We start from the raw sequence: 9,345 nt of genomic DNA, 5'->3' as shown, positions 1-9,345 counted from the left end.
ACTTAGGGGAGCCCAGCACGGGGTTTGCTTTTGTGGCTGATTTTCAATCCTTTCAGCATTCCCCTCACAGATGGGGAGACGGGGCTGGGGTTGGCTTGTTTACTGTTGGGGATGAGTCTCTGCCCGTGAGCCCCAGCCCTATTTTGTCAGTGTGTGGAAGGTCCCTGGGTCGCCAGGGACCCTGCTGGCTGGAGGCGGCTGTAGAACTGGCTTCAGTTCTTCTGGCTCTTGAAGTTGGGTTCTCCTCCCTTCCCCTAAGTCCCCACTATCTCCACCCTGAACAAAGGAGTCTCCAACACCCCAGTAGCACAGGGGGGGAAACAGGCCCAGGGAGGCCCACGAGGTGCCCCAGGCAGCAGGGCCTCGCTCCCCTGGGTAGAGGCTGAGCCCAGCCCCATGGGCTCCTTCTCCTCCCCCTGAGCCACAAAAGGAAACTCGCTTCCCATTCCCTGCTCCTCTGCCAGCCTGAGAGTCCGGAGAAGAAACATTTCCAAATAGACCAGGGTGGTCTTTTCGGGGTTCTGGGTTTTGCTGTTTGTCCTTTGACATCTGTTTCCCATGAGATGCTGGGAAATGCAGGTGCTGGCCCAGGACGCCTGCTGTCTCAGGGCCGGTACCTGCTCTCCCGAGGCTGTCCCGCAGCCAGCGCTCAGAGCTGACCATGTTTGGGCATGCAGGCTCGACCCAGATGGGCCCAAAGGCTGCGTCCCTGGAGACAGCTGGAGGCAAGCTTCCCGCGGAGCTCCAGGAGGCGGCCTTTGGGGTGGGGGCGGGGGCTGGGCAGAGGGAAACCATCTGCCTGCGAGGACCCAGGGGCACTGGGCAAGCTGTGAGTACTGTATCCCTTAGAGTGCTGGGGGACAGGGGCGGGAAGGAGCCCGAGATGGGCCCGGAGGGCGGGAGTGGGCTCCCTTCCTCTTGGGACGGCTGTGAGGACTCTGGTGTCAGGGGGGCTGGCTGGTGCTGATGGGCACCTGGGGGTGGCTCTTGGTGGGGTCACTCTGGGTGCTGAGTGCCCTGTCCTCAGGCCCAGCTTGCAGCAGCCTGACTCAGAACAGTCCTCCTGCCCCTTGCCCCAGTGGAGGAAGGGGACAGAGGAGAGGTTGGGGAGAGTGCGCCCCACTCTGCCCCACTCCACAGTCCTCTGTCCATCACCACAGCCAGCGCGGACGGGGCTCTCCACATCACTCGACCACCACTGGACTCCTATGGTACCCTTCTTGTCCACTGTCACCTGGGTGCTAAGGGCCAAGGCCAGGATGTGATCCTGCATCTGGGTGTCTCAGAACCCCCCTTCCCGACACTCCACCAAACCCTGAAACGCTGTACTCTACTCCTGTCCTTCTAAGGAAGAGGATGTGGACCCGGCTCTCAGATCACATGGGACCCACACGCCTTCCTTTGTCCTCCTTCATCTTTCCTAAACCCAGCTAGGACCTTGTGTGACCTTTCTGAATAGGAAGAGCTAGCCAAAAAAAGCCAAAGTTATTTGTCAACTCTCAAGCCTGAGAAGTTCTTCTTGGAGTCTAACTAAATCCCTCCTGTTGTTGATGAAACCCATCTCTTCCGGAGCAGGTCTTAGGGGAACTGACTATTCAACACTGTGGATGTTGAAGCCCAATTCCCACCCGAGACTCCTATCTAAATAGAACCCCCAGAACGGACCTGAGTGGGTTTATCGAACTCTGCAGGAATCCCAGCAGAGCAGGAGCACAGGGCCAGACCCCTTGGAGACAGGGCAGTCTCTCCTTCCCTTCCCTCCTGTGCCCCTGGAACAGGGAAGTCCAGGAATCCAGCCTCCTCCAGCCTTAGAGGCTCCAGCGTCTGGGATGCAGAGGGGGGAGGGAGCGGGAGGTGGGGGCTGCTTGTGGTAGGAGCCTCACAGCAAGGGAGGTCCTCCAGCTTCCCCTGGGACAAGGGTTTTGCTTGGGGACTCACTGAGGTTTGCAAGGTTAACCCTGAGAGTCAGCCAGGGATCAGAACCCAGACATCCTGGGAGCCACTGTGGAGCCTCCACATGCTGTGTGATCTCGGGCAAATCGCTTTCCCTCTCTTCCCTTGCAGGATGAGAGGGTGACACTCACCTCTCAGAGCTGGATGGGAGCTTCCAGAGGGTGGAAAGGAGTGAGGTTGATATTTGGTGGCCTCCCCCTTGCCGCCCTCCTTTTGGCGGGTCACCTGCCGCCTGAGCCCATCTCACTTCTGTTCCTTCTGTGGCCCTAGAAATGACAGCTGGCCCCGGTGGACATGGTGAAGAAGCTGGTGATGGCTCAGAAGCGGGGAGAGACCCGAGCCCTGTGCCTGGGTGTGGCCATGGTGGTGTGTGCGGTGATCACCTACTACATCCTCTGCACCACCATGCTGCCCCTCTACCAGAGGAGGTGGGTGCGCTGCGGGTGGGCTGTGGGCAGGGGGCTGTGCGGGCTCAGGGGTCTTCCAGGGCTTCTCCCCCTCTCCGGCCACCTCACAGTAGGCAGGCTGCTCAGGGCCATGTCACTCTTAGCGAGAGGGCAGGCTGGCCCCTGCTCTGGGATCCCATGGGAGCAGGCTCCAGGGGCTCTTCTCTCAGAATCAGCCAAGGATGTGAGCAAACCCTGCAGGGGGTGACCCGGAGCCCCTTCACCTGGGTCAGGCGGGCTCCCACCGCCCCCCACCCTCACCCCACCCTCACCCCCATGCTAGGCCTTTCTGATGTGTAGAAGCCACACTGGGCGCGCATCTGCTCCCCTGGACCCTTGCAGGCTTCGTGGAGAGCGTCCCGTGTGCCTCTGACAGGCCACCTCACCCTTTGGCTTCCATGAAGAGCTGGGAGACCCCTGCTGTGGGACTGTCTGCAATGGGCGCACTCAGCACTCTCACCTGGGCTTTGGATAAGCCCCAGACCCTTCCTGGGCACGTTCCCGTCCCTGACAGCCCCCTCCCACACCCAGCCTGGCATCGGGTCTCCTGCAGGAAAAATGGGCTGAGTCCCCAGGGACTCACTCACACACTCACACTCGAGGGTGTGTGGATGAGCCTGTCGGCCCCTCCCCGCCAGCACGGTCCTTGCCTTCGACAAACGGAGCCGTGACAGGCTGGGGTCTTCCGGATGAGGTGCTACTCAGTGCAGCTGTGTCTCCAGTGTGTCATCTCCGGGTTAAACTCCATCGCCCCATCAAACCCAGCCCCAAACATCTGCCCTCTTCAGGGGAAAGATGACAGATTCTGGAGGCACTTGGATTTGACCTCAAGTCCTGTGTGGCCTCAGGAAATTCACTTGACCTATCTGAGCTCCTCAGACCTCTGTAAGACAATGAGGCTCTGAATAAGAGATTCTCAGGCCTGGCTGCTCCTCAGAACCACTGGGGAAGTTTTAAAAATACACCAACCTGTATCCAACCACTGCAGAAATTCCAACCTGCTTATTCTGGGGTGTGGCTTGGACGTGGGAATCTTTTTTTGGAGGGGTACCAGGGATTGAACTCAGGGACACTCGACAGTTGAGCCCCATCCCCAGCCCTATTGTGTATTTTATTAGACAGGGTCTCACTGAGTGGCTTAGCACTCACTGTTGCTGAGGCTGGCTTTGAACTGGCCATCCTCCTGCCTCAGCCTCCCGAGCTGTGGGATCACAGTGGGCCTGGCAGACGTGGGAGTCTGTTTGAAACTCCCCAGGTGTGAGGAGAACTAGGACCCCAGCGGCTCTGCTCTTCTGGGGCCAGTCCCTCCCTGTGTCTAGCTCCTGCCTTCAGTGCTGAGTGCCACGGCAAGATGAGGGGCCCAGCCCCGGCTCTCCTAAAGGCTCCCGGGGGACCAGGGGTCCAGCAGGGTGCTCTCTGTGTCCCCCTGTTCTGAGATGTGTGTATGTGGTGTCCTCAGCGTGTGGACCCAGGAGTCCACCTGCCACCTGATTGAGACTGACATCAGGCACCAGGAGGAGCTGGAGGGCAGGAAGGTGTCCCCGTACCCGTGCCTGTGGGTCAACGTCTCGGCTGTGGGCAAGTGGGCCGTGCTGTACCACACGGAGGACACTCGGAGCCAGAACCAGCAGGTACGGGGTTAGGGATGGGCACACGTCCCCTTGTCCCGGGTATGCATGGGAACCTGGCCCTCACTGTGTCCCCAGGGCTCAGGGAGCTCTGCCCAGTGTCTCCTGGCTGGTGTGCGGATTTTGGTCCCACCCCGGGTCTGAGTCTGCCCCTGTGAGCCTGTGACAGAGGTGCCCACTGCCCCTGGGGAGCCGTGAAGAGTCAGACACCGGCTGTGCGCCCGCTGGCTGTTGGGTGGATGGGGCTCCCAGAGAGAGGCGGCCATGGGGACTGTCACTTCTAACCTACCAGCTGAACCAACGAGAGGCCAGGCCTGAGTGTTCTGAGAACCACGCGGGGGTCTTAGCAAAGCCAGGGTCCCACATCAGACCCACTGCAGTGGCACCTCTGGGCACAGAGCTCTGGGGGGTTCACCACTGTGACCTACTGGAGTCCCAGGTGCGATCCCCGTGGAGCCGGGAGGGTGGAGCCCAGGGCCATGGGGACTCAGGTACTGGCCACGCAGGACCAGGGCAGGGGCATGGACCCACAGCAGGATGGACACTGACAGAATCCGGACACCAGTGGGCTGGAAGGGGCGGGTCACCTGGGGTTGGGAAGGGGGAGGCTGTGGGGCTGTGGCTGAGCCTGGGAGTCAGGAATGGGGTCCAGGTGGCACCTGGGGGGCTCAGTGGCCCCCGGGTGGGCATAAGCTCCTACCTCAGATCTCCTTCAACTCTGGGGAGGAGCTGAGGCTGGCCCTCTGGGTCTCATGTCCCCCATTCTGATCCTGGACGTGGCTTCAGTAGGACAGTGGGCCTCAGACTCAGTGAGGGAAAGAAGCGTCCACCCCGGCCCCTCTGCACGGAGGGGAGTGGGAGGCGGTGCCAACCGGCAGCCTGAGCTGTCCTGCTTTGTGGGCGGGGCTGACATTTGCAAAGCACCTCCAGAGTCCCCATGAGCAGGTGGCAGGCCAGAGCAGAGACAGCCAGGGTCCTCCTTGTCCGTCCTCTGCAGTTGGCCAGCTGGGCCGCTGCTGGGCGGGCAGGACGGCTCCTAATAATCGTGATCAGCGTCCCGATGACATGAGTGCCCAGCTCTGACTGCGCGAGCGCTTCCCCACGCCCTGGTCCTCCTCGGCTCCCAGGTGGTGTCTGCTGGCCAGCGCCTTGTTCGGCCCACACGGGGCTGGCCTCAGAGTTCTCTGGTTGAATTCTTGCCGACATTTTAAGATCACGTCGAACCTGGGTTTTCTGCCTTCTCCTGAAACGCCGCAGCCTGGCTGCTGCCATCTTCCGGATGGTGTCCCTGTCCTGAGGGGGCAGTGGTGGCCAGTGCAGATGCAGCTGGCTCTCTCCCTTCTGCCAGCCCCCGCACTCCCCGACAATTGTCCCTGGCACCAGGCAAGTGCCAGGTGGCGCCTGTCATCCTCTTGGTCTCGCCTGCCTCCCTTGTTCAGAGAGCTGCATGAGCCCTGGGGCAACCGAGCTTGTGATTTGTGCCCTGAATCTAAACACAGGGCCCACCTGTCCTTTGACTTAAGTCACTCATTGGTTCCCTTCAACAGTGATAGGTCAAGTCCTTAAATAATTTTCTTTGAAAACGATACAGCAGTTTAATCCACTTAGATGATTAAAGTTTGATGGCTCCGAAAAGATGAACGATCTGCCTCAGATTCAACAGCCAATAGAAGAAGAGCCAGGGCTTCGAGTGGGCCCCTGCCTACAGGAGTGCAGCACACATACCAGGCAGCTCCAGGGCCACCAGCCACCCGCATAACACTGAACTTGTCCTCCAGACTGTGCAGTGTACAGACAGAAGCCCCAGCTCCATCCAGGGTTGGCTCCAAAGTCAGCATTTGTCTTTACGCTGTCGCAGGCCTTCACCCTCGGGCCCTAAGGCACAAAGATTCACAGCCCACTGTGTGCTCTTGCTTCCCCACAGTGCTCCTACATCCCGGACAGCCTGGACAACTACCAGATGGCCCGCGCCGACGTGGAGAAGGTCAGGGCCAATTTCCACAAGCACCAGGTTTTCTACTGCTTCTCCACGACCCAGGAGAACGAGACGAGTGTCCTGTACCAGCGTCTCTACGGGCCACAGACCCTCCTCTTCTCCCTCTTCTGGCCCACCTTCCTGCTGACCGGTGGCCTCCTTGTGATTGCCATGGTGAAGCTTAACCGGTCCCTCTCCATCCTGGCAGCCCAGAGGTAGACGGGCCTATGCCACATGGCCACGCAGGCCACAGGATACGGGGCAGCCCCCCTGGGCTCACCCTTTTGCACAACATCCCTCCTGCCCTCCCTCCCCCCCCAGCCCCTCCGTCTTCCATGCCGAGGGACCTGGGGACATTCCTCTGTTAAGCCACCTCTCAAGAATGTGCCATGCCCCCTTGGTGCCCTGAGGACCCGAGGCCAGCCAGCTCTCCATTCCTCAGGGGCCCATACCTGTCTCCTGCTGTGTCACTGTTAACCAAGTGACAGGATGGTCCTTTCTGTGCCCAAGCTCTCCTGGTTGGCTCAGAGGCCTGCCTGTCTCCCCCCAGGAAGTGCCCAGCAAACCTCGGGGAAAAAAAAGCAGCCCCCAAATACAGAGCGCGGTTAGTAGGTGGCTTCTTGTCTTCTAGGAGACAAGCCTTATATGCATCTTTTTATTCCAATACTTAAAAATACTGTTGTGCCTTGATACGCATGTGGGGTCAGCCCCAAGACCCTCTTCAGATGCCAAAGTCTGCGATGCCCAGGTCCCTTGCAGAAAGCCTTGTCGTGTCAAGGAAGCCCCTGTGCCCTTCCCCAGGGGCTAGACCATCCCCGATGACTCACGGTACCTGGGACGCAGAGAGGCCCTGTGAACAGCTGGGAGACTGCAGCGTTTAGGGAATGGCGACAAGAAAACAGTCCGTGTGCAGTAGAGATGCAATTTTTTTCTCAAAACAGCTTCAATCTGCAGTTGATGGAGTCCACTGGGGCGGAACCTCCACCCGAGGGCGGATTCACACAGAACAAGAGGCGACAGGAAATAAAACAAAGGCGACTATCAGCAGGGCATGGTGGTGGGTCCATCTCCTGCCTGTTCCCCTTTTTGTCTGAGGGGCTTTTCTCAAGTGTGGACAGTACTAAGATCTTGTGTGTTTGGTTTGTTTTTAATCAGAAAAGCACCAATCAACGTTGTTCTGGGAAAGGTTGGAAGATGGTGGGCAGGGGGTCTGCTAGTCAGAAGGCTCCTGAGGACCGTGATCTGAGAGCCCTGCGGGGAGGAAAGGGCACGGGGTCTCTTGTCCACTTCCCAGGTCAACACTCCTCAGCCCTGAGCCTCAGACGGGCCACACAGGAGAAGCGTGACCGCTGACATTCTGCTGGGGTTTGAATATGGCCCCCACACTCCACATGTTGGAGACTTACTTCCCAAACAGGCTCGCCAACGAATTTAACAGTCACTGAAGGGGAGCCTCTGGGAGCTCACTAGAGTTAGATGAGGTCACAGAGGCAGGGTCCCCACCAAGGCTTGGATGGCTTTAGAGCAGAGGAGGACAGACCTGAGTGGCACACTCGCTGGGCCTCACCAGGACCTGCGTCCCCCATGCGACCACACAGCAGCAGGCCCCCCAGACGCCTGGCAAGTGTGGGAGCCATGCTCTTGGGATTCCCAGCTCCAGAACTGAAAGAAAGAAATTTCTTTTCTTTATAAATGACCTGACCTCAGACTATTGGATATAGCAACAGAAAACAGACTAAGACACATTCCAAGAAGCCTGCTGAGAGCAGAGATTTGTAAGGTGTGCTTCCCGACCAGCTGAGGGCAGGACCCAGGAGACCCTGAGAAGTGCATGTGCCCAGGCCCCACCCCAGCCCCCAGCCACAAGGCCTAGGGGAGGTCTCAGGGCTCCTCAGGTCAGCAAAGTCTCTGGGGGACCTGATGGCCCACCTCCTGCATCAGGGACCAGCACAAGTCACCAGGCTCTGAGTGGAACAGAAGACTGGTGCTGTAGCCCTCAGGCTTGAGCCCCATCTTTACCTCAGCCAGAGTTCCTCTCTCTGATTCCTGATTTTTACCCCCCATTTACAAAAGAGGAACCCTTTCTGGGGAGTTGGGAGGACTGAATGAAGGGTTGGCACCTGGTAGGTGTCCAGTGGTCCCCAATAGTTAACAGCGTAAGTCACGATGGCCTGAGACTTCCAGAGAAGGTGTCCAACAATAATATCACCCAGCATTCCTGCTGCTTATTATGTCCCGGCACTGGGCTGCTGCAGACCCATCTCCCAGGTGAGGCGGGGCAAGGTCCTGAGCCATGTGGACTCGGATGGGGACCACCTGGGCTCCCGGACAGCCAACGCTGCTGTTCACTAGCTGGGGAATTTGGGTTCATAAATTAACCTCTGTGTCTCAGCCTCTTCAAAATAGAAATAATAGTTCTTGGCATTAAATGGGTCATTGTGTAAAGTTCTAGAACAGTAACTGATAAGGCTGGGCCTGTGGCTAGCATGTGAGGCCAGGGAAGAAGGAGGAGGGGGAGGGGGAGGGGGAGGAGGAGGAGGAGGGAGAGGAGGAGGGGAGGGGGAGGGAAAGGGGGAGGAGGGAGAGGAAGGGGAGGAGGGGGAGGAGGAAGGAAGGAGGGAGGAGGGGAGGAGGGGGAGGAGGAAGAAAGGGGAGGGAGAGGAAGGGGGAGATGAGGGGGAGGGAGAGGAAGGGGGAGATGAGGGGGAGGGAGAGGAAGGGGAGATGAGGGGGAGGGGGAGGGGGAGGGGAGGGAGGAGGAGGGGGAGGAGGGGGAGGGGGAGGAAGAAAGGAAAGGACAGGAGGGGGAAGCAGAGGGGAAGGGGACAGGGAGAAGAGTGACGGAAACTAAGAGCTTGCTCTAGCTGGGTCTGGAGGCCAGTGGCTGAAAGCTTGGTCTGTCTGGCACTCCTGGGGAGGTGCTGGGACCCTCAAGAAGTGGCCCTAATGGGAGATCCTTGAATCACTGTGCCCTTGGGGAGCACAGTGGGACCCACCCCTTTCCCTCTCCTGTGGTCCCTGGCCATGAGGTGAGCTGCTTTGCTCCGCCACATGCAGTCACCAGGATGAGCTGCCCCAGCACAGGCCCAGAAAACAGGGCCAGTCAATCAGGGACGCAGATCTCCAAAACTGAGCGGCAGTGACACTCTTTTCCTTATAAGCCAGCTACCTCAGGCCTTTGTGACAGGGAAGGAGGACGACCCACAGTGCTATCTAAGTTTCTATAAAACACTGCGGCTCTGAGAGGTGAGGCCACGGCTGTCCATCGAGTCAGTCAGGAGCTGGGAGTCCAGCCCAGGCCGGGTGACTCCAGAGCCTGGGGACATAGCTACCCCGAGCCACA

At 59.1% G+C, this 9,345-nt stretch overlaps 1 protein-coding gene across 3 annotated transcripts; it reads left to right on the top strand.

Moving 5' to 3' along the window:
* The first annotated feature begins 680 nt into the window (after positions 1–680).
* Positions 681–7,128, top strand: Kcnmb1 (potassium calcium-activated channel subfamily M regulatory beta subunit 1). 3 transcript variants are annotated; one of them, XM_046421395.2, is made up of 5 exons: positions 681–829; positions 2,224–2,381; positions 3,859–4,030; positions 5,952–6,011; positions 6,944–7,128. In XM_046421395.2, exons 2-5 carry the CDS (start codon positions 2,248–2,250, stop codon positions 7,094–7,096), a joined length of 519 nt encoding a protein of 172 aa, XP_046277351.1. In that variant the 5' UTR covers positions 681–829; positions 2,224–2,247; the 3' UTR covers positions 7,097–7,128. The 3 variants fall into 3 exon arrangements, with proteins under 3 accessions (XP_046277351.1, XP_046277349.1, XP_046277350.1); XM_046421393.2 differs by having other exon boundaries at positions 682–829; positions 5,952–7,128; XM_046421394.2 differs by lacking the exon at positions 681–829 and adding an exon at positions 1,952–2,129 and having other exon boundaries at positions 5,952–7,128.
* Positions 7,129–9,345: the final 2,217 nt, after the last annotated feature.

Source organism: Marmota monax, unplaced genomic scaffold, assembly GCF_021218885.2.
Source record: "Marmota monax isolate L192 unplaced genomic scaffold, Marmota_monax_Labrador192_F-V1.1 WCK01_AAM20220418_F8-fsc00084, whole genome shotgun sequence".
Lineage (NCBI taxonomy): Eukaryota > Metazoa > Chordata > Mammalia > Rodentia > Sciuridae > Marmota > Marmota monax.
The sequence above is the reverse complement of the archived record's forward strand: the minus strand, read 5'-3'. Positions and strand labels throughout refer to the sequence as shown.

What these genes read in the sequence shown, in the direction of transcription:
- Kcnmb1 (XM_046421393.2), top strand. Translation starts at nt 2,248, where the DNA reads ATGGTGAAGAAGCTGGTGATGGCTCAGAAGCGGGGAGAGACCCGAGCC. An exon ending in CTGCCCCTCTACCAGAGGAG is followed by an intron (nt 2,382 to 3,858) that starts GTGGGTGCGCTG and finishes TGGTGTCCTCAG; the next exon opens with CGTGTGGACCCAGGAGTCCA. An exon ending in CTCGGAGCCAGAACCAGCAG is followed by an intron (nt 4,031 to 5,951) that starts GTACGGGGTTAG and finishes GCTTCCCCACAG; the next exon opens with TGCTCCTACATCCCGGACAG.